General features: G+C 36.3%; 13 protein-coding genes across 13 annotated transcripts; 6 read left to right on the top strand and 7 right to left on the bottom strand.

Moving 5' to 3' along the window:
* Window positions 1-155: 155 nt before the first annotated feature.
* On the bottom strand, window positions 156-4,540 carry FDP41_004816 (uncharacterized protein; the record flags this gene model as incomplete). The annotated part of the gene is made up of 7 exons (XM_044708272.1): window positions 156-1,265; window positions 1,448-1,506; window positions 1,637-1,730; window positions 1,852-2,451; window positions 2,585-2,803; window positions 2,929-3,069; window positions 3,284-4,540. 7 exons carry the CDS (start codon window positions 4,538-4,540, stop codon window positions 156-158), a joined length of 3,480 nt encoding a protein of 1,159 aa, XP_044560854.1.
* Window positions 4,541-4,908: 368 nt separating this feature from the next.
* On the top strand, window positions 4,909-7,227 carry FDP41_004817 (uncharacterized protein; the record flags this gene model as incomplete). Its single annotated transcript, XM_044708273.1, has 2 exons — window positions 4,909-5,938; window positions 6,137-7,227. 2 exons carry the CDS (start codon window positions 4,909-4,911, stop codon window positions 7,225-7,227), a joined length of 2,121 nt encoding a protein of 706 aa, XP_044560855.1.
* Window positions 7,228-7,237: 10 nt separating this feature from the next.
* On the top strand, window positions 7,238-7,693 carry FDP41_004818 (uncharacterized protein; the record flags this gene model as incomplete). The annotated part of the gene is made up of 1 exon (XM_044708274.1): window positions 7,238-7,693. The coding sequence occupies one exon, from the start codon at window positions 7,238-7,240 to the stop codon at window positions 7,691-7,693; it is 456 nt and encodes a 151-aa protein (XP_044560856.1).
* A 181-nt stretch (window positions 7,694-7,874) lies between these two features.
* Window positions 7,875-9,832, top strand: FDP41_004819 (uncharacterized protein; the record flags this gene model as incomplete). The annotated part of the gene is made up of 3 exons (XM_044708275.1): window positions 7,875-8,913; window positions 9,048-9,398; window positions 9,507-9,832. The coding sequence occupies 3 exons, from the start codon at window positions 7,875-7,877 to the stop codon at window positions 9,830-9,832; spliced, it is 1,716 nt and encodes a 571-aa protein (XP_044560857.1).
* Window positions 9,833-10,995: 1,163 nt separating this feature from the next.
* FDP41_004820 (uncharacterized protein) lies at window positions 10,996-12,012 on the bottom strand (the record flags this gene model as incomplete). Its single annotated transcript, XM_044708277.1, has 1 exon — window positions 10,996-12,012. One exon carries the CDS (start codon window positions 12,010-12,012, stop codon window positions 10,996-10,998), a length of 1,017 nt encoding a protein of 338 aa, XP_044560858.1.
* Window positions 12,013-12,243: 231 nt separating this feature from the next.
* Window positions 12,244-13,038, bottom strand: FDP41_004821 (uncharacterized protein; the record flags this gene model as incomplete). The annotated part of the gene is made up of 1 exon (XM_044708278.1): window positions 12,244-13,038. One exon carries the CDS (start codon window positions 13,036-13,038, stop codon window positions 12,244-12,246), a length of 795 nt encoding a protein of 264 aa, XP_044560859.1.
* Window positions 13,039-13,279: 241 nt separating this feature from the next.
* On the bottom strand, window positions 13,280-14,443 carry FDP41_004822 (uncharacterized protein; the record flags this gene model as incomplete). Its single annotated transcript, XM_044708279.1, has 1 exon — window positions 13,280-14,443. One exon carries the CDS (start codon window positions 14,441-14,443, stop codon window positions 13,280-13,282), a length of 1,164 nt encoding a protein of 387 aa, XP_044560860.1.
* A 658-nt stretch (window positions 14,444-15,101) lies between these two features.
* FDP41_004823 (uncharacterized protein) lies at window positions 15,102-16,001 on the bottom strand (the record flags this gene model as incomplete). The annotated part of the gene is made up of 1 exon (XM_044708280.1): window positions 15,102-16,001. One exon carries the CDS (start codon window positions 15,999-16,001, stop codon window positions 15,102-15,104), a length of 900 nt encoding a protein of 299 aa, XP_044560861.1.
* A 341-nt stretch (window positions 16,002-16,342) lies between these two features.
* On the bottom strand, window positions 16,343-17,052 carry FDP41_004824 (uncharacterized protein; the record flags this gene model as incomplete). The annotated part of the gene is made up of 2 exons (XM_044708281.1): window positions 16,343-16,536; window positions 17,001-17,052. The coding sequence occupies 2 exons, from the start codon at window positions 17,050-17,052 to the stop codon at window positions 16,343-16,345; spliced, it is 246 nt and encodes an 81-aa protein (XP_044560862.1).
* Window positions 17,053-17,534: 482 nt separating this feature from the next.
* Window positions 17,535-19,538, top strand: FDP41_004825 (uncharacterized protein; the record flags this gene model as incomplete). The annotated part of the gene is made up of 3 exons (XM_044708282.1): window positions 17,535-18,186; window positions 18,477-19,215; window positions 19,295-19,538. 3 exons carry the CDS (start codon window positions 17,535-17,537, stop codon window positions 19,536-19,538), a joined length of 1,635 nt encoding a protein of 544 aa, XP_044560863.1.
* Window positions 19,539-19,642: 104 nt separating this feature from the next.
* FDP41_004826 (uncharacterized protein) lies at window positions 19,643-20,056 on the top strand (the record flags this gene model as incomplete). Its single annotated transcript, XM_044708283.1, has 1 exon — window positions 19,643-20,056. One exon carries the CDS (start codon window positions 19,643-19,645, stop codon window positions 20,054-20,056), a length of 414 nt encoding a protein of 137 aa, XP_044560864.1.
* A 60-nt stretch (window positions 20,057-20,116) lies between these two features.
* On the top strand, window positions 20,117-21,034 carry FDP41_004827 (uncharacterized protein; the record flags this gene model as incomplete). Its single annotated transcript, XM_044708284.1, has 2 exons — window positions 20,117-20,444; window positions 20,538-21,034. The coding sequence occupies 2 exons, from the start codon at window positions 20,117-20,119 to the stop codon at window positions 21,032-21,034; spliced, it is 825 nt and encodes a 274-aa protein (XP_044560865.1).
* Window positions 21,035-21,191: 157 nt separating this feature from the next.
* Window positions 21,192-22,986, bottom strand: FDP41_004828 (uncharacterized protein; the record flags this gene model as incomplete). Its single annotated transcript, XM_044708285.1, has 3 exons — window positions 21,192-22,144; window positions 22,331-22,574; window positions 22,984-22,986. The coding sequence occupies 3 exons, from the start codon at window positions 22,984-22,986 to the stop codon at window positions 21,192-21,194; spliced, it is 1,200 nt and encodes a 399-aa protein (XP_044560866.1).
* Window positions 22,987-23,250: the final 264 nt, after the last annotated feature.

A 23,250-nucleotide genomic window follows, 5' to 3' on the forward strand; every position in this document is an offset into this window, starting at 1 on the left:
ATGCGTTGAGAGTGACCATTTTTCTCCTAAATGAACTTGAGTATATCCATTCTTCTTTTTAAAGAATGTGATGATAATGGTGGTGGTGATAGGGTTGTTAAATATATATTCACATCATCAAGAAGAGATTTACTCTCAGAATCCATTCATAGACATCAATCTTCTTTCGTGGTTACTTTTGACACGAGTACTTCTTTGTGAATGGCACCAATCAATCGTCCCATCCAAACCACATACAAATCATCAATTCTCAATTGAGAAAATAAAAGATGTGCAATAAGAGCAGAAGTATCTTCACTAATAGCAACAGGACATGTCACATAATTAATCATTACTTGTTCATGATCTCTTTGTGAGGATGAATGATCATGTTCCATGTTGTTGTTGAGGTTATTGTGAATGAATGGTGTTCTTTGAGAAGTGCTATACTTTTCAACAGTTCCATGAGTGGCTGGAATCCAATCTCCATCGAGAGAGTGTTCTCGAACCAGTCGACCACGACTACCATGATCACTTGTATTCTCTTCTTCTTGATACGAAAGGACTACCATGGTGGTATCACCATTATTGATGGTCAAGCTACTCTCTCCACGTGAATTCATACCTCCACTACCACCACCACTACCACCACCACTACTACTACTACTACCATCACCATGACCTTGATTATTACCACTACTACCACTCTGATTCATACCAACACTACCAACACTACTACTACCACTCTGATTCATACCCTGTTCCAAACCTTCCTTTTTAATTCGATACAAATCTTGTAAACTCTTCAATGAAATAGTTCCTAATAAGAACATATCTTGTCGATTATTCACTACAGGAAAACTCTTTGGTAATGCTTTACCACATTCCAAAATGTCTTGAATTTCTCTCAATGTTGTCTTTTCTTCTAAAATAACTAATTGATCAACATAATACATGATATCTTTCACAGTAATCGAATCATTATCTGTTTGTATTTCTAATACTGCTGGCCATCCTTTCAATTTAATAATACTATCATAAATAGAGACATAAAGTCTCTTTGAAATGATGACTGCAATCATGGCTGCCATTAAACTTGGTAAATACACAGCAACACCTGAAATTTCTAATAAAATAAAAACAGTTGAGAAGGCTTGTGTGGCAGAGGCACTCATGGCAACAGCACCAACAATGGCATAACCACCTGGAACGATGGTGAGAGGTGTCGAATTGCCATAGTATCCATTTTGAAAGAGATAATGAATAAATTCTCCCCAGAGTCGTCCCTGTGTGGAGATTGAGTGGAGATTTGAGGTTGAGATTTGAGGTTGAGATTTGAGGTTGAGATTTGAGGTTGAGATTTGAGGTTGAGATTTGAGTGGGGATTTTATCGAGAAAAGTAATGGTATGGTGCATCCATCACAGACATGGGTGAGTCCTTACTACGAGTCATCATTACAATACTTACAAATCCTGCTCCCATCACCACCAATGGAACGTAAATTCCAGCTGGAATGGGTAATGAGACTATTTTTAAGATATATATTCAAATACAACCAACAGAGTGTTGATGTATTCATTGTATTTGTTGTTGAGGTTATTGTTGTTGGTGTATCAACATTCCACAAGGATGATCAAGTCACTCTCATATACCTACCTGAAATAAAGGACAAGATCACTCGAAAGATCATGAAAATTCCCAAATTCTTAAATAAATCATCATATGCTGAAGGACTATTCAATTTTCCTTCCTATGATTGAAATTCCAATCAAACATGAACATTCCAAATATGAATATTCCAAACAAATTTGAACATTCCAAATAAATATATTACAAACAAATTTGAACATTCATTGAAATGAACCCCTTACCTTAATCCAATCTCCAATCGCACCATTCTCTGGATTTAATGGTTTTCCATAAAATAACATTTCCAATGTCTTGTTAGGTGTTAATGACATGAATTTACCAAATAAATTTGGAAAAGTCACCACACCAGTTAAAATCACTACCAATAGAGACCATAAAAATATATTTTGAAATGGATACATGTACCATTTGTGTTGTTGAGAGGATTGTTGAGAGTGAGGTTGTTGACTTGTTCTATTAAAACAAAAACTCTTCAAACATCCCAAATAGAATTGACCAATTCGTGCTCTCATTTTCAACATGAATTCATTAAAAAGAACAAATGCAACACCCATCAATCCTAAAAATACTCCTAAAAATATAAATGAAAATAAATCAGGAATGGTATAGGCTGGTAGAGTGAAATTAATATTCCAAACACTTGGTAGAAAAGTGAATTGATTCGACACTGCAGAGTGTAAGAGACGAGCAGTGAGAGCAGCCAATACTGCAACAAAGAAGGATTTGACATAGGTTCTCACGGAATAATAAGTTCCAATGGCTTCAAGAGCAAACAAGACACCACCACCTGGAGCACCAAAATTAGCACCAATACCAAGTGCCTATTCCATGTTTGGATTCATAGATTCATTTGTCATGATATATATAGGTCATTCATTTGTCATGGTATAGATGAGTATATGTGTGTATATATAAATACTCTCAGAATGGTTATATATATACTTTTATACTTACACATCCACATGCCAACATTTGAGCTCTCAATGTCTTACTCATTCGAATTCCTGAAAATACTGAAAGTTGTAATAAATTCTCAGCAAGTGCAGCACCAATGTGAATGGTTGGTCCTACTTTGCCAACCATCATTCCAACACCAAGAACCATTGGAAGACATAATACCTTCACACAGAGTGTTTTGAAAGAGACTGGATCTTTGAGAGAATCCACACCAGTCTGTGGTGTTGATTGTGTGTGTGAATAGGAATATGATGATGAATAATATCAAATGTGTGTGTGTGAATGAGGTGTGTGTGTGTGTGAATAAGAATATGATGAATAGAGTCATAGAGATGACTTACCAAAATAGCTTTCACAGGTGGAATACCTGATCCTTCAGCCGTTGGTGCTACCCATGCAGTGATGAACAAGGCACTAACCACAAAGAGACATGTATAGAGAACCCACATGAGTAATTGAACAGTGAACTTGGCAGCATGGTTCTGTGAATGTACAAGTGAAAATAGAATAGATATCGATGGTGTGAGTATCAAGTGTGAATAGATAGAGGTGAGTATCAAGTGTGAATAGATAGAGTTGAGTATCAAGTATGTGCAAGTGTGAATATATATATGCAAGTGTGAATATTCCAAGAAAGAAATAAAAAATTTCACTCCTCCTCCTTGGACTATTCCTACTACTATTCCTACTACTCACCTCCATTCCATTAAAATGACTTATTAATTCTTCTCTTCCTAAAAATATATAAGAAATAACTAAATCTTGTAAAAACACAACCATTCCACCAACAATTCCTAAAACAGATAAATAAGTCCAAACATATTTCTGATTCTTAAAATCAGTATATTTTCTAAATGCTTTCTTTAAATTAAATCCATGTGCAAATAATTTGTTTGCTGTTTTTTGTTGTCGATCCAATTGTTGTTGTTTCAATTCATTCATTTTGTTTTCAAAATTATGTGCACTTTCAATAATTTTTAACATGTTTAAAGTATTGATTTGATCAAAAGAGGTGGATGAAGAAATATTGAAAGAGTGATGGTGGTGGTGATGGTGGTGTTGATCATCACGGGGAGGATGAAACGATGAAGAGGAGGCAGAGGAGAATGAATTATTGTTCATACCAACCATAACACCACCACTGTGAGTGGTTCCTGAAATGTAATGTACCTCCTCCTCATCATTTTCATCATTCATTTGAAAATCTTCATCACTACCACCATGGTGGAGAGGAGTAGAACGAGAGTAATCATGTTTCTGATGAGAAGAAGAAGAACGATGTGTGGTTAAATCTCGTAAATGATGATTCAATCCTCCTCCTCCATCGACACTTCTCAATTCCACTTCGTCTTCATCCAAAACATGAACGTCTGAAAAATGTGAGTTGAAAGATGGTGCACCATGTTGAGAGCTACTGCTGCTACTACTACTACTCTGATCGGAAGTTGTGGATCTCGTGTGATGATGATGGTGATGAGGAGTATCTATTCCTCCTCTCTCAGTAGTACTACTACTAGTAGTAGGAATTGGACTTGATTTCATACCCGGTGGTGGAACAATGTAGGTAGTTGCTGACACGTATGGTGGTGGCAGTGGTGGCTGTACGTCTGATAATGATGACGACAAAGTCTTCGTGGTGTTAGTGCTAGTAGTGGTGGTGGTGGTGAAGAATTTTTTGGTGATTGTTGGGAAGGTAGGGTCGGTGATGGTGGCGCCGAAATGGTCATCCTCCTCTTCATCATGTTCGGAAGAAGCATAGTCATCGTAGGGATTCCTCAATACAATGGGTGAATTGTTTATAATAATTCTACTCGTACTATTATTACTATCTATCTCACTGTTGTAGTCTTCTGAAGGATTGTTGAAATTGCTGCTGCTGCTGTTGTTATTACCACCTCGTTGTTGTTGTTGTCGTCGTAGGAAGAGTGGTGTGGGAGGAGTTCGAGCGGACATGTGTTTCCAAATGTTAAGAGTCAGATGTGAATGATGATTATTTGATTCTCAATCACAATGACCTCTCTCTTGGGAGAAAAGCAAGTGGTGCTTTTGACAGTGTGTGTGTGTCAATGAAAAGATTTCAATTTTTTCTTTTGACAAGTTTGACATGTTCAACGATCAGTCTGACTGGAACAATCAATATTGATAACAATGAGGTAGTGAAACTATCCACGATCGGTTTAATTGGTATAAGCATCATGTCTCGAACTCTCACTTAAACAAACTCGATTCATACGATTCACATCATCACATCTTGGATTCATCAGGTGGTCTCATCTTTTTGTTCAACAAGAATCTTGACCAAAGAAATTCGAACAAAAAAAATGTCAACCACCACGACCCAGAAAAGCCTTCTTCGCGATAAATTAAAACGAAAAGCCAATAGAGGCATTTCGGCCACCACTCCATCGGAAAAATCTGAGAGTCATCATGGTGATGGTCCGAACGATCGATCCAAATCATCATCATCGAAACAACAACACTCGAATCGTACCACTGCCAACGATCAACCCAACTATCAACCTCTCGTAACAAACAAAGACATTGAAAGAGCCAATCAATTACAACAACAAGAACAAGCTCAAAAATTAGAATTAGCCAAAAAAGAACAATTACAACGAAAAGAGAGAAATGAATTTTTATTTAAAAAGGCTAAAAATCTCTTAAAGACCTATGAAAAATCCAAATACTATCAAAAAACTTTACAGATTCAAAAAGATGCACTCCAAAAATATAAAAGAAAATCCTTAATTGATGAAAAGCCTCTTCCAAAGAGAGAATTAGCCTATTTCCAATATAAAAACAAACTCTCAAACAAGCAAGAAGTATCTAGAAATATCGTTTGGTCCGATGTAGATCGTGCCAAAGCAGAAGCAAATCTTGCTCGATCCGATGTATTAAGAATTCATTCTCAAGTTGAACGTGGTATTGAATTAGATCCTGAAAAGGATATTTTTACAAAAACAAGTCAACTCTCTCAAATGGATCTATTACAAGGTGTGGATGAAAATACAAGAAAGAAAATTTATGATATTGAATTAACTCAATATTCACCTTATAAATTACAATATAGTCTGAGTGGTAGGAAATTATTATTGGGTGGAGTGAAAGGACATGTTGCATCCTTGGATTGGAGAAAATTTGAAATGATTCATGAAAATGTATTGAATGAACCTGTAAAAGCTTTACAATGGTTAATGGATGATGGAATGTATGCATTGGCACAATCACCTTATACCTATGTCTATAATGAACAAGGTGTTGAGATTCACATGTGTCGAGATTTTCATCGAGTGGAACATTTGGCATATTTACCTTTTCATTTTTTATTAGTGGGTGCCACAGGTAAACAAGGTAAGTGAATTTGATTCACCTTTATTGAAATTCACTATTTTGTTGTTGTTGTTGTTGTTGTTGATGATGATGTTTCTCAATCACACACACATACACACACATTCCCAATACCTCATCATCCCATTCCCACCTCATCCCATTCCCATCCCATACCCACCTTCCACATACCCAACACCACATACCTTCCACACTGGGTAGACATTGGACAAGTCATTTATAAGGACATTTCATTAGGTGAAAATGTGGCACAAATTAAATTATCTTCACCCATCACGAGTATGGTTGCCAACCATTACAATGGAATTATGTGTGTTGGTCATTTGAATGGAACACTCTCCATGGTACAACCACGTGATTCTGATTACAAACCTGTAGTGACCATGTTTTGTCATGAAAAAGCACCATTGAAACATGTGGCAGTAGATCCAACAGGAATGTATATGATCACTGCAGCTGCTGATCATTCATGTAAAGTGTGGGACATTCGAAATACGTATCAACCTGTTACTTCCACCTGTTATCTTCCTCAAACTCTAAAAAGTGGTGATCATGTGACCAGTATTGCCATCTCTCAAACTGGAATGCTTGCACTCTCTCTCAAACATTGTATTGCTATTTATAAGCATTTCACACATATTCATTCATTGTTTGGAAAGGATTTATATTTACTTCACAAATTACCCTCTCATACCACAGTGTGTGATTTATCATTTTGTCCTTATGAAGATTTATTAGGAGTTGGACATTCACGTGGATTCTCTTCTTTAATGGTACCTGGATCAGGATCGACAAGTTTTGATTCTAAAATGCCCAATCCCTATTTCACCGATCAACAAGTGAAAGATTACAATGTGAGAACCTTGTTAGAAAAGATACCACACGAAATGATTTGTTTGGATCCTTCCTTAATTGGTACGAGTGGTTTGAAAGAAACTCAAAAGGGTGTATTGAGTGGAGGTCAGAGTGGAGGTCAGAGTGGAGGTCAGAGTGGAGGTCAGAGTGGTATTAATGTTTGCAGCAGCACTGTGGAGGAGAAAGGGAGCACTACCATTCAACTCTCTGATGAATTGAAACAAGAATTGAATCGAGTTGGATTAACAACATCGATGGACATGATGAAGAGAAAACGATCGTTATTCACTTCAAAAGATGAATATCGTCAAGAACTCTTTGACAAGTATACTGAAATGAAGAATTCCATACCTCAACATTGGTATGAGGAAGGAGAAGATGCCGATGCATTGGATCGATTTGCTTCACTTAAAAAAAAGAAAACTCAAATACGATGAAAAGAAAAAGATGGAATTGAGAAAACAACAACAAGTCACTGAAGAGAAGGATCGAGTGAAACAATTAATGAAACAATTCATGAAACATTCTGAAGAGCAAGAAGAGGATGAGGATGATCCACAACAAGAGAATGTCAGTCATGAGGAAAATGACCACCACCACCACCACCACCACCACTCTTTGGAAAAATCATCATTGAAACAAGAAGAAACAACTTTGAATGATGACGATGATTCAGACATGATACCATTGTATCCAGAGAGGAATGAAGAAGAGATCAACAACGATGATGATGAGGAACAACAACAGCCAATAACAGTGTCCAATGTGGATCAACAAGAGGATGTAGAAGGGGAGGATCAGAATGATGACTATGAAGAAGAAGACGATGATGATGACCTTATTGATGACCCAGTACTACTACTAATAGACGACGAAGACTCCATTGTTGATCCATTTGCTTAATAAATGACATCATTGATGATGAGGGTGGAAAAATCCTCTCTCTCTAAAAAAAATGTTTGAATCTCTTCTTGCCAACCGCCGTCGCCGTCGCCGCCGTTACCTGTTGCTGCCATACAACCGACAACAACAAGAACGACGAGATCGATCATCACCACTGGTGTTATTTATGGTGATGATGATGATGATTGTCACTCTTTCCATCCAACCACATGATGATCACGTTCATGCATCTACAACAACAATTAGTGGAATTCGTGGTGGTAGTAGTAGTATTGGTAGTAGTGGAATTCGTGGCGACAGTAGTAGTAGTAGTATTGGTGGTAGTAATAGTCAGACTAAATTTTCAAAGCGTGGTAATACAAGTAATATTATTAAACAAAATACCACATTAAAATCAAAAATCAATGAAAATGATCCAAAATATACACCACGACACATCCATCTTGCATTGACTGGATCCGATGATGAAATGTCACTCATCTTCTTCACCAATGCCAAATTCAAAAATTATCAAGTCATTTATTCCACCTCCTACTCTGAATTACAAAATTATAAACAAGAGAAATCAAATCTCATCAAAAAGAATTCAAAAGAATTAATCAAAATACAATCTACTCATCACAATTACTTTTCCTATCAAGTGAATGGAATGTATTCTGAATTGACTGTTCATGAATTTATTTTAAATGGTCTTTCTCAAATGAGTCAAGAAAAGAATCAAAGAATGGATGATTCATTGAAGAACAAGCAAAAAACAACCACAACTATTACTACTCCTACTACTACTATTTATTATAGAATTCTTTTCAATCATGATCCATCCAGTACACACAGTACTCCAATTGAATCTTTTAATATTTTAAATCGAAAAGATGCTGTAGAACGTTCCATTCAAAGTGCACAACAGATTTCAAATGCTTCTCCAAGTACTATTAGTAGTACTATTAGTAGTACTAGTAGCAGTAGCTCAACATTAATTCCATCCATTGAACCATCCTTCCAATTTCTAGTGTATGGTGATATGGATATCTATGGAGATGGTCAAAAAACTATTCAATCAATTTTACAACATCATAGGGATTCTACTCGTTTTATTATTCATGTGGGTGATATTCCCTATGTATGGAACTCGGAACATGAATATAAATGGGAGCGATGGTTTGATATGATTGAACCAATCACAAAGAAGATACCCTATGTGGTATGCAATGGAAATCATGGTATGTTCATAATACTGTAGTAGTTATTTTTTTTTGTATCGACCGATCTATCTTCAATTCTATTTTTGAACTACAACTCCTATTTGAACTCCACATTTTATGTTCTTCCAATTTGGTTCCATTTGTTTTTTTAGAAAATGCATCCAATTTCACTTCCTACAAATCAAGATTTACCAATTCCACTCGTTCACTTCAATCAAGTGCAACAACATTTTCTAATTTATATTATTCCTTTGATTATGGTCCAATTCATTTCATTGCCATTAGTAGTGAACATGATTTTAAATTACAAACTCTTTGGATGGAAAGAGATCTTTCAAAAGTAGATCGAAACAAGACACCATTTGTTATCTTTTATACTCATAGACCCATGTATAGTAGTAATGAAAATCATGGAAGTTATGAACCATTGAGAACTCAAGTGGAATTTATATTGAGAAAATATAACATTGATTTGGCATTGTATGGACATGTTCATGCGTATGGTAAGTGTTCGAGTGGTGTATGATATTTATTCATACATTTGAATTCATGTATATATATATGATTGGTGTGGTGTATTTGTATATGGTGTGGTGTATGATGATGATTAGAAAGGACATGTCTCATGCGTGAGAATTTTCAATGTGTCCATCATTCCGACGGAAACAACACGAATCAACAACAACAACAACACCACAAATACTATTTCAATCAGGAACAAATGTCGAAAGGAACCATCCATATTCATGTGGGAACAGCTGGTTTTGAGTTAAATCCAAAATGGGATTCTCCACAACCAGATTGGAGTGAATATCGAGAAACCAATCATGGATATTTGAGAATTAAGGTTTATGGTGATTCATTGATGCAAGTAGAATTCCTAAGAGATGGTGTTGAGAGTGTGGATTCTTTTTTGATCGATAAAAGCAACAAGTAAACACGAAATTTCTAAATAAACAATGACCAACTTTGCCGATTTATCGTTTTATTTTTATTGAACTAGCATTATTGAATCACAGTACGTGTTTTTTTCTTAATTTATTTTTCACCAACAAACATTATTACCGAATTAACACCCATTCCTGATTTTCCTCGATGATCACAACCTACTATCATCTATTTTCTGTACAACTGTATATCAAATAAAGCTTGTTAGTTGATACACCATCTCTAAAAGTGGTAGTTTGGAGAGGAGTCAGAAACTTCCATCTGTATTAGCTAATTGTTGTTGAGTTACATAATAGTTTCAAATAATATGTAATACAGGTAAATAATATAAGTTAACCACATAATATTAAACCTTGTTACTTAAATAGCATAATTTAAATGTAGAATTAGATTTAATTGATGTAACGATAATTGGGATGAGAAATATTTTAGTATCGCATAATATATAGTGATGACAAAAATTGTTATAACATATTATAACATATTTTGTGTTTTATTATAGTATTTCTGTGATTATTTCCTCCAAAAAATATAAATTTATTTATAATGATATAATGGAGGTATGATGTCTTCTAATATTAAATTCGATTTCATATTGACTTCTAATATCATCCTCGTATTGTTGAAGACGCATTGAAACTATTATTCTGAATATAGAAATGTTGTTAGTTTCTTTTTGAAATCATATTATTGTTCAATTATATAAAATGAAAATCATGTTATTGTTTTTACAAATGAAGAAGATTTGATTATTGTTAGAATTCACAACATCATTCACAAGCTCCTTCAATCACGAATGAAAATGAGCTCCAATCAAAAGATCTTCTTCCTCATTTCGAGGAGTTATTTGGATGTAATTCTACTATCATCTTCTTTTGAAGGAGCAAATTTGGAGACTCTATTGAAATCTTCAAAGAGTTCATTTTCATCTGTAATGGATTTTTCTTCTTCTCTTATGGTACGTTTTTTCAAGTCTTTGAAGGAGCTCATGTTGTTTTTTGCGATGAAAAGATTATCTATAATAGCACGGCAAAAAACAACGATTGTCAAAGATTAAATTGCTTGTTGTAACAACAATGAACGATAATATTTAATGAACATTCCCAAAGGTTGTTCATGAAGACACAAATATGTATTCACGAACTGATTCACTTAATCAGATTCAGATCCACTGTCACTATCACTGTCACTTTCACTTTCACTTGAACTACTTCCACTATCACTGTCACTATCACTGGAATCACTATCATCACTATCGAGTGCTGTGGATGAATCCACTGGTTTTCCAGAGAGACCCACTGGAACCTTTTGAGTTAAAGATGATGAATGTGGTGATTCTTCCTTCTTCTTTTTCGATGGTATTTCTAAATCGAGAGAATGTGATGAATAGGGTGGTGGTGTTTTTTTAGGTGGAGTGGTGTTGGATTTGAATGATGAAGTGGGGGTGGTCAGAGTGGTGGTTCCTGTTGTTTGGATTGGATTTAATAATTGTGTATTTCCACTACTACTACTACTACTACTACTACTACTTGATGGTTGTTGTTGTTGGACGAGTGTTGTTGCACCACCACCACCACCACCACCACCACCACTGTTACTACTACCACTTGTTTGAGGTGTAATGACCATACTAATTCCACTGCTATTGTACAATGGTAAGGAGGAGGATGCACTACCACCAATACCACCACTCGATACACCACCACTACTACTACTACCACTACTACCACTCGATGTTCCACTATTCAATCCTCCACTCAATGCATAAATTCGTTCTAATCGGAAGGTATGTGTATTCTTATCAAAAATTAATACACATTCATGTAATTGTTGTTTATGATGTTTCTCTTCATAGGTACCTTTGAATAGCGATGTTGATGTTGATGTTGTTGAATTATTACTACTTTGTGATGTATTATTACTTTGTAATGGATTATTAACACTCAAATTTACGACTCCATTATTCGGATCAATTTCAATTTTACCATCCCAATGTATTCCTTTCATACTTTTAGGTTTAAATTTATATTTAAATAAATGATATTGTGCACATGATGAATTGGAAGAAGAAGAACGAGAAGGAGAAATGGAGGGAGAGGTGGATTTTAAATTTCGGATGGATTCTCCTAATTCGATGGAATAGTCAACATCTTTTTGTAAGTAGTCCATTATGGGTTGTGGTTGTTCACAAGTATACTTCGTGTTGTAGACAGAAAATAGCCACTCGTGTGTACCGAATTGATTCAATGATGATGATGAACGGGATGGAGAACGGGATGGAGAATAATTCAAGGGTTGGAATCAATTTTTTTTAAATGTATTTTTAGAAATTTTAATTGATTCGGGGAAAAGAGAAAGCTCAATGCAGTACAAACTTTTGCTCGTAGACGCGCGCGGTCGTCATTGATCTCCCTCCAAAGCTGCTACTTCTACTGGATGGCAATAATTTCTTTCAATGATGGACAATTTATGTTCCAATTCTTTGAGAGTCCTTTTCAATTGTTCAAATTCTTTTCGGACATGAATGGCAGAGAGAGGAGAGATCTTCTCGGACGGACTCAAGCTTGTTGTTGTTGAGACATTGAACTCAACGTCGACAATCGATTCCTGCTTTGAAGGAGTCAGAGTGGTGGTGGTGGTGGTGGTTTTGGTCAGAGTGGTGGTGCTTGTGGCCATGTTGGTTCCAGTGTTGGTGGTGTTCCCTGTTGTTGGATGATGAGAACCCTTCTTCACCAACGATGCAAGGCTTATTTTAATAGAGGAAGGTGTTGTTGTTGTTGTTGAGGAAGGAATGGAAGGAATGGAAGGAAAGGATTCTTGTGATGGACGAGATGGTATGGAAGGTTCATGATCATGATACATGGTGGCATGAGTACCAATTCCACCACCTCTAATACCACCACCACCTCTAATACCACCACCAATACTACTACTAGGAGTAGTAGTCGTAGTTGTTGTCGTCGTAACTTGTCCTGGAGATGAGTAACGTTCACTAATGGAACTTAGAGAAGAGTGAGGTGGTGGTGGTGCCAATGAGTCCTCTCGTAACTTATATTCATCATCATCATAACTAATGACATCACTGGTCAGATCATCACGATTAAGGTGGACATTATGGAATTCCTTTAGGGAAACCTGATAGACATCATCACTCCATTCCTTCGAAGGAGGGTGAGTGTTTATATCTCGAGACATTTTTTTAAAGTGTGTGCTTAATTATTCGAAATTAATTCCACTCCATCAAACTTGAAATATTGAATAATTTTTCAAGTTCAACATTCAATAATAATATTATTAAATATTCGTCAAGAATGAAAACATTTTAATTTCCAAAGAGCAATCATTGTGGGTAGTGATATTGTTGTGTACTAGACACATGACTAACTGACAACATCATTACAAACGATATTAATATAAATAACATCACTCATCATTTTCAATAATCATGATGTTTCACCGCATACATGTGAATCATTACCATAATAGGAAATGAAAAAAGTAAACCATCCACACGATCCAACACTCCACCATGAGCACCAAAGAATGTTCCACTATCTTTCACCTTGGCAATTCTCTTCAAATAAGATTCAATTAAATCTCCAATAATTCCCAATACACCCAATACGATACCATAAATCATATAAAGATGAAATGGAAGAATATAATGTAGTCTTCTTCCATTCTGTGAGAATGTATTGACAACATCATCATTGCCATCTCTAAAGAATTCATTCAAATCAAACACTCTCTCATTTACCAAATAAAGTAAGTAAGCAGTCAAAGTACTTCCTAAAATGGCTCCAATGGCACCTTCTACAGTCTTATTGGGTGATAGATATCGATGTAATTTATAATGACCCAATTTCTTACCAAAGAGTAATGCCATAGCATCACTTGCCCAATTACAAAATAAAATCAATACTAATAAAAATCGATAGTCTTGAACCAAATAAAGTGCACTTGAGAATCCCAAACCAATGTACAAGACTGAAAATGTTCTCAAAAATATTTTGAGAAATGTTCGAGTGTGATGTTCATCGGATTGACCATATGGACTGAAAGCAATCATATCCAATACAAAAATAAAGAAAAAGATGAAAATCATGGCACAAGACAAGTGTTGAGTAAAATCAATCCTTGTGGAATTACCACTATTGAAGAGATTGACACTACTACTGACACCTGAATGGAAATATCCAATATAGGTTAAAAAGAGTGTCAAAGTCACATCTAAATAATAATGAAAAGAAGTAAGAATGGAAGAGTCTTGTGGAGTTGGAATTTCAACATGTTGAGAGAGAGGAATGTAATTTCCTATAGTGGAAGAAGTGGCAGCATCATTCTTCATAGAAGTGTGGTTGTTGGGTGTACTAGTACTAGTTGTTGTTGTTGTTGTTGTTGTACTGCTACTAGTTGTACTACTCGTAGGTAATAATAAATTTGTAATTCTATTTGAAATTCCATGTAATTCATAAATACCAACAATGGATAATGTGGTAGTAATAATAGTCAATAGAGAATGATATTTAATGCAATACATCACCGTTGGAATGGCAATGAATGCAACAATGAATCTTTGAACGAGGTTGAGGACTCCCATTGTTGTTGTTGTTGTGATGATGATGATGACAAGAAAATTTAATGATGGTGAATATTTTGAGTATTAAAAACGACGAATCATTAATACTGATGGTCAGAAATGATGATGAAAGTGATCACACACGCACACAAGCGCACACACAATGATCAATGAAGAATCGAATTGACCTAGAGATGAATAATTGTGTGATATTGCAAATCAATATATTGACGCAGTGTATAGGAACAACAAATAATGAGTCGAGAATGAGTTTTCTCAAAGACTGCAGTCTGTTGCCCCGAAGAATGTGGTGGAGAGGAACAATTTCAGTGAAGAATTTTTTTTTAAAAAAGAGCACACTGAACAAGGAACACTTCTCGAGAACAAGGTGAATGAATCATTGAGCGTGTTGAACATGGAATTGTGAACTTGCTCGATATGTCGACAATCCATGGCATCCAAAAACATCAGAATCATTAATATGTGGGAACAACAAGAATACATTTTACATTTATGTATATTTTGTACATACAACAACAGAGTTCAAAGTAGTAGTGGTGATGATGGTTGTCCTCCTCAACTCGTACTAGTAGTGGTAGTAGTAGTAGTAATGATGATGATGATGATGACGAGGGTCACAACAAGAATTCTTTGAATGTTTCAGGACAGAAGAGTCTCATCAATTCGAATCCAACAACAAGGGAGGAGTAATGGCACCCTTCTCAAGGGCATACTTTCCATAATGCAAATCATTCATATCTGTACTCGAAATCTTGGTCCATCCATCCGAACGAATCAAATAGACATTAATGATACCTCCTGAATAGGCATCACGGTGAGTGGCATGATAAATGGCACGACGACCCAATTCACAAGCTTCTTCTTCTGTTAAATCTGGACGATAGCCTTGATCCAAAACACCATAGGCATACAATGATCCTGAACCTACAGAAAATCTTGTTCCTTTCAAACGAGTGCCATCATTGTCGACCATAAATAGATTAGGTCCTGTGTGATCCCATCCAGCAATCATGGTACCCATTGAGAGACCATAATTCTTATATTGATAGACAATATTACTCAACAATTTCGATGCAGCAGCCACAGAAATACGTCTCTTATTTCTCAATTCATATAAACGACATTGCATACCCAAATAACGTTCCCAAAATTGACAATCAGCAGCACCACCAGCCATCGTTCCAAGAAGATAGGGATTAATTTCAATGACTTTCTTAACATTTTGAGATGAAATGTAATTTCCCATAGATGCACGAGAATCAACAGCAATGACAATACCACGATTAAATACAAATCCCAAAGTGGTGGTACCCTTGGCATAGGTTTTTTCTAATTTTTCTTTTTGAGAGAGAAAACCAGCATTATTCATACCGGGAGGAAGAGTAAATCCCATTTGACCATTCAAGCCAAAAGAAAGATCACCCATAGGATTCATGATTGAAAGATCTTCCTCTTCATCATGATGTCCAATAGAAATTTGGGAGAAATCTGTATTCAAGACTTTTGAAAGTGATGATCCCGCACGGAGAGAGTATTTCGAGGAAGGCAGTGAGAGCATTATTTTTTTTTTAATAAATTCTGTTTTTTGATATTTTTAGACTCTCTTTTCCTCCTCTCAGAACAGAGTCAACGCGTTGATCGTGATCGAAGAAGAGGGGTCAACAAGGCGATCAGAGTAGCTCTTTCGATTCGAACTGTGTGATTTTTTCAAAAGGAAAAGTTTTATGCGACAATTTCATTGGTGGTATAGACTCTACCAACTGGGACAGTACCAGTACCACCACCATCGTATTGAGACTCTTCCTCAAACACTCCAGGAACACCACACCTGAATTGGAATGTCGACCACAGATCACCCTACCTACACTTGAAAGTCATTGATATTTTTCACAAATTTATTTATTGCATCATCCAGCTTGCCATCGCTTCCTTGAACTCGTCAAAAGTGATGAGTCCATTTCCGTCATCATCAATTTCCTTCATCAATTCCTTGGCTTGTGTGTCAGTACCTTCTTCACCTAATGCCTTCAGAATTTCCTTCAACTCAGAAACATCAATGACATTGTTGCCATCCTTGTCGCATTGTTTGAAGGCTAACCAACAATTGTTGTGTGGAAAGAGAGAAAAGGAGTGGTGGTGTTTGATATCCATAAATTATTGATTCAATATTGACAACACACACAAGCAATCCATATTGTTGTTGTTGTGGTTGTGGTTATTCATACCATCATTATCATTGTGAAACCAAAAAAGAACAAGTGTCAGTTGTGAGTTTTGAAAAAAGTTTCAATTTAACAATCATGTCAATCATTGACGACGCAAACATCATTGGAATATCCACAATGATGATGACAAACATAATCATGTAAGAGAATTGTTAAATGTCCATCATCATCATCGCGTGATGGTCATCATAACACGCCATCAAAGAGAAGAACATGATCATTGGTGGAGAGAGACGCATCATCATAGAGTTATTATTATTACATTGAAAACAAGTTGTTTACAAGAGACACACACGAATGAGTTACAACAGCCAATAATTACCACTACTTACCAATACGGATTTGATCTTGTTGTTGTTCTGAGAGTTTTTCAAATTTACCCATTTTTTTTGGTGTTGAGTTGTCAATGACTTTGACAGATGATGGGAAAGACGAGACTCTTACGTATTAAATCAGATTACTCTTGATATCTAGCAAGCTAGCTAGATGATGATGACAACACACTATTGTGATGGGTTCCATTCTAAGGGAATGTTCGCAAAATATTTTCGATTGAGAGGTGTGTGTGAGATGTTATTTGACAAACAAATTGAGGTAAGAACTTTTGGAAGTGTGATGGAGGTATACTAGAGGTACACTGAGCTGTCCAGTCACTGAGCTGTCCGTATGCATTCAAGTAGTGTCGTTTGGTGACATTGGCCAACCATAGTATGGGCAACGAGGACTTGGAAGATAGCCAGAGTGAGGATGGATTTAAATCTATCACAATATATGGGTAGGGTTCAGAATTTCTATCATGAGGATGGAAATAGTACACGCGCGTTTTTTTCGAACCAACCAACCAGCAGCAAAGAAAGCACCAAAAAATGAGTCTTTCCTTCAACACCAAAGCATTCGTGGTGGCAGTGATGTTTCTTCTCGCCTTGTTAGAAGTAGGGATTATTATGAATTTGAGAGGGGTTTTTCGAAGAGAAGAGAATGATGATGATGCTTTTAAAACATCCCATCCTTATTGGAATATACCATCCTCCTTAACTGGTTCCTCTTCAGCAGAGACACTGCACTTGTCTGAATCTCAACAGCAACCTTCTCATTCCTCGAGGAAGGATGGATTGAATTCTCTCATTCAACTCCGATCGGAACAACAACAACCCTATTCAAACAAGAAACTAACCGAATGTCCTTTGGATGAACCATTGAAAGTTGCCTTCAACCATAAATTTCCAGAGAGTTATTTTACCAATCACTTCTCTCAGGAATCCCAATGGAAGGATTCACGTTCTGCAAGAGTCTTCTCTCGATTAAGGATCCCTCAAGAAATGTCAATTTTTAGAGAATTCATCTTGTCAAGAGAAGACATGGATTATTATCGAACTGTCTCGGAGCCAGCAAAACTTTCTGCTTGGACGGAGGAAATATTTTGCAGAGAGCCCACTCGACCCTACCTCAAAGAGCTCACCGATAAGTGTCGAGTGGGAGCAAAGAGGTCCTTTAAGGAAGGAGGTTATTGCACCAAGCGTAGGTTATTGAATTTTATATTGTGGTTGTTGTTCGGTTGCAATATCAATGATGTAATGAAAATAATACTTTTTCAAACTTGATATATTCCAAACCCTTCCATGGAATGATACTTCGAAACACATTCGAAACATGTTTAATCTTTTGAAAACATCATCAACAACAATTGATGAAATATTTCGACACATATTCAAACCTTGTTGAAACAATCAAACACTGTTTAATCTTTTGAAAACATCGTTCCATTCACCATCATGATAATTATTTAACATCTTTTTCCAAACACACAGCCAATCAAAAGGCATGGATTTTAGAAATTAATTGTGCATGGGTCGATGAGAATAGTTTTCATCAGGATATTTATTGGGCCACTTGGACCGATTCGGGTGAAATTGTGCAATCTCAACTCGAGCGTAAAATGGTTCCAAAAGTGAAATCCTCTTCCAGGGTTCGATTCTTTGACTCTCTTGCATCTCCTGGTTATAGTGTCTATCCAGGAGCTCCTGGACATTTTCCAGTTGAGATTCTTCCTCGACTTGTTCGAATGTACAATGAAATTCCAAAACAAGTACCTCTGATTTGGCCTTCGAACCCATTGGCTAAAAAGTTTTATCAATTAATGAAGGATCTTGAAGTGATTGATGGAACTCGACCTCTCGTTGAAACTCAATTGGGAACAGTGATGAGAGCTCGTAAATTATACCTCTTTCATGCGGATGATGACAATTTTCCACACCTGAATATTGCCGAATTTTTGAATTTGAATCAAATGCTCATTCAGAGTTTAGAGAAGAGATTTGGTAAACCTCCAATCACTGCTCACAAAGTCATCACGATCATACATCGATTAGGAGCAGGTAGTCGAGTGGTGCGTAACCACAAGGACATTTTGAAAAGAGTACAAGAGGTATTTTCTAAAGATCACACCGTACAAGACTACATTATCGATCAAGAACAATCTCAACAAATGATTCTTGTGGCTAAGAAATTCTTTGAATCGGATATCATTCTATCACCACATGGAGCAAGGTAAGTGAATGAGCGACTGAATTTGTCGTTTTTCAAGAAATTGATTCACATCCCTGTTTGCGATCTTTTGTTCAATCAGTTTGGGAAATATCATCTTTTGCAGACCACATGTCACAGCCATTGTGGAGTTTACATGGGACAATAATTCTGACATGTTTCTTCCAGCAGACTATATGTGTTTTTCAAGGAATTTGAAATTACGTTATTCCACGGTTGCAGGAAAAGGAAGACACTCATCCATGCTTGAAATTCCTCCTGATGATGTGATTCATGCAATAAGAGATCATCTTGAACATTTACCCAAGTCATCCTCATCTCTTTAAAAGGAAGGAGAAGGTCAAATGTGCTGCTGCTGCTGTTGCTCATGAGGAAATTGTCATCCGAGGGTTGTGCACCACTCTGACAAGCACAAGTTGCTTACTGTAGGATGTGTATTTATAACTCTTACTATGCCAATATTCAAAAAACGGACAATGTGAGCGATTGTGTGTTCGATTTGGAAAATGAAACCCTTTGGAAGAGTATGAGCCAAATGAAACTTTCACTTGTGAGGAAATTGGACCCTGTGACATTCATTCCACCAAGAGTGAACAGTTCTCAGTTGGAGAGGGACACTGAAACTGCCTTGAAAAAGGCGATCGGTGATTTGAGAAAAGATCTCGGTTTGAACACTTCATGGGATGATAATTTAGGATATGTTCTCTCCACTGCTCTTCAGGCCTATGAGGTCTCCCACATTAGCAACACAGCAAGTAATACGTTAATGGACGATTTTAATGAAATCATCAAGAACATAATTCCACCTAAACGTGAGGTCATCATGAGGGTCCAAACCCCTTAAAAAATGCATCCGCAACAACGACTCTTTGTGATCTTAATTGTTGTTTCAATGATTGGTCTCATGTTCTATCACCTCAGAAGTTTTTCCTCATCCCTATCTTCCTCAACACCAACAATATTTCCTTCATCCAGCATCAGCAGCAATCAACATCTCTCCGAAAAAGCCTGTATACCCTATTGCCCAAAAGTATCCTCAATCATGGCACCTGTTGATTTGAAGGCTTCTTGTCCTCCTGTTCAAGAATGTAAATGTTATTCAATATCGGATACACCTCCTGGCAATGATGGGCAGGTAACCATGAAAACAACGTTTGGAAAAGCCTTATACAATCTTGCAAAACAGGAAGATGTTCGTACCGTATTAGAAATTGGTACATGGTTCGGAGGAGGTAAGTTTTTCATCGGGCTGATCCCCTCATCATGTTGGATCCATGAACATTCATTTCTTCCATCAATGTTGAAAACATGTTTTTGAATCAAAGGTTCAACTCAATGCATTGCTCAAGGATTACAAGAATCAGGCAGTGATAAACTACTCTACACCATTGAACTCTATGAACCTGCATGGCAGTATGCAAGGAAAAAGTTTGCTCATCTCCCAGTACGATTTATATTGGGTGGAACAGTACCCACTGAAAAGTATTTGAAACCTGATGAAATTCCAAATCATGATGAGCATTTTCGATTGTACTATCAACGAGATATTGAACTCTCCAAAAAGTCCGTTCCTTGGTTGCATCCATTGTGTTTGGCAATCCAATTTGATGCTGTTCTTATTGATGGAAATGAATACACTGGTTGGGCTGAATATGAAACCATTGATGCAGAATGCAAACCTAAATATTTGATGTTGCATGATGTTGGCACATTGAAGACTGAAAAAATTGAGAAAACAATTAAGGCAGGAGGAACTGTGTGGCAATTGATGAGCGAAGGGAAGGATGGAGCAAGGTGGCAAATCTACAAACGAAAGCAGTAGTATGGCCATCACACGATCATTACATGCAATCCTTCTTCTTGATCGAAACGAAATTAAATTCATCTCTGACACAGCAATAAAAGCAGCGAAAATCGAAACACATAGTCCAAAATCACCACTCGATCATTTAACTCTAAATAACTCAATTCAACTCTCTTTATTCCAATTTAAGGAATGGATTAGAAGTATTAATAGTAATCAAGACATAGGGTGCCCATTCCATACCATAATTATTTAACATCATGGCAGCACTTCCCATACCAGCCAAATCCACCGATGAATTCTCTTGACCACCCATTCCATACATTTGTTCTTCCAAATGTCCATAATGTTCCTTAAAGAATTTGTGAACCTTCTTTTCATTTCGTTTAATCTTCAAAAGAGTCACAGTGTAACAAGGTGGTAAACCATAACGCAAAATAGATTCTACATAGACACGGAGTACTTTCAAGTGAATCCATGCAGTAAAGCATTCAGAGAATACCATTTGACACCAATCCACAAGTTCCTTTTTGGTATTTTTTAACTTTTCATCCATTTCTTCCTTTTCCATGTGTGATAAATTAGCCTTATCTTCATCATAGGTGAATTCTCGAACCACAAATTTTCTCTTCAAACATGCACTCTTAAAATCATCAGCAATCTTTTTCAAAACCACAACATTGAACAATGCAGAATCATTGTCTTCATAAATTAATTCAGAAGAATCTGGAACTACCATATCAGTCAAATTCTCATAATTTTGTTCCCATTCCTTAATTGAAGACTTTGAGACGACAACAAATACTGTGGTCAAATATTCAGTCTCCAACACGTGTTCCTTCTTAATAATACCATCCAATGTACGAACAGTAAGATTACCACTGGTTTTACGTTCCAATTGTTGAACATTTTGTTTCAAATTGGTATATTCTGAAATCTTGAAACGAAGTTCTTCATCCAATTTGGTTGTCTTCTTGTGAATGGAATCAGCAATCTCTCGAATGGGTTTGTTAATGAGAAATTGTGAATCATCCCATTGGAAAAAGTCAAGATAGGTTTGAACTGGAACACTTGTATCTTCTTTGAGAATGACTTCGGGAACAAAATCACTGGATTCAGTGAGTTCAGCTGTGGTGAAAAGTACAATTGAAGAGTGGTGTAAAAGTACAGTGATTGTGTTGAATGAAATAAGTCCAGTTGAAGAGTGGTGTTAATAATAGGTGTTAATAATAGGTGTTAATAATAGGTGTGAAGTGAGTATGAATGTGAAGTATGAATGTGAGTGAATAATATAAAATGGAACTATCAACCTACAAACATCAGCCAATGTCTTCAATGCTTTCATTGTAATTTGTTCACAATTGCTATCATACTTGTTAAAGTCATCAGAGAGTTGCAATAATTGATCCACAGTTCCTACTTTCAATTTTGGTACTTTGAATTCAATGCATTCACACACTCGTTGTTGATGTTGAAGAGTGTCCTTGATGAATTTGAAGGTCTTACTGCTATCACTCTCTGATGTACCTTCATAGGGAACTGAAACGAGCCAATAAACCTGTGAGAGTTCAGTGTTGAAAGTGTTGTTCAAGTGTTGTTGTTGTTGTTCAAGTCAATTTGAACACGATAGTTGTCAATTTGTTGTTGTTGTTGTGGGAAGAAGGATAGGTGGTGATGATGGACAAGTAGAGCCATTGAGTTTTTGAATGTATGTATATATATATACATACACATGGTTGTGAGATAGACATGATGATGAATCCATCATGAATGTTGTCAGGTTCCATGAATGTTGAGGTGCATGTGGTAAAGATAATGATCATTATCGTCGCAACAATATATCAGTGAGTTAGTATATAAATATGATGAAAATAATAGGAGTGATGATGATGGTGCTCCAGAGAGAGCATCAGTGGTACATTTGTAAAGAATTATTCGTACAAATGGAAATCTCTATCATCACGTACCATCGTAATAGATGTCGAGGATTTTTTACTTTTTAAAAAATAAAATAAAATGTTTTTTTTAAATGATTTTTCTTTTTGGGAATACGACAACCCAACTCAATTTTCATTGAAAAATACGAGCCATAAAATTGTCGTCACAGTGCATTAACTAATCATTGGGATGTTACCTACAGTAACTCAATTGGGTGACTTTAGTTTGAATGCAATCATTCCATCGTGAATCTCCTTCCATCGTCTTTTTCAAACCATCACATTCATGATAGAGTC

This window comes from Naegleria fowleri (assembly GCF_008403515.1).
Source record: "Naegleria fowleri strain ATCC 30894 chromosome Unknown tig41, whole genome shotgun sequence".
Lineage (NCBI taxonomy): Eukaryota > Heterolobosea > Eutetramitea > Acrasida > Naegleriidae > Naegleria > Naegleria fowleri.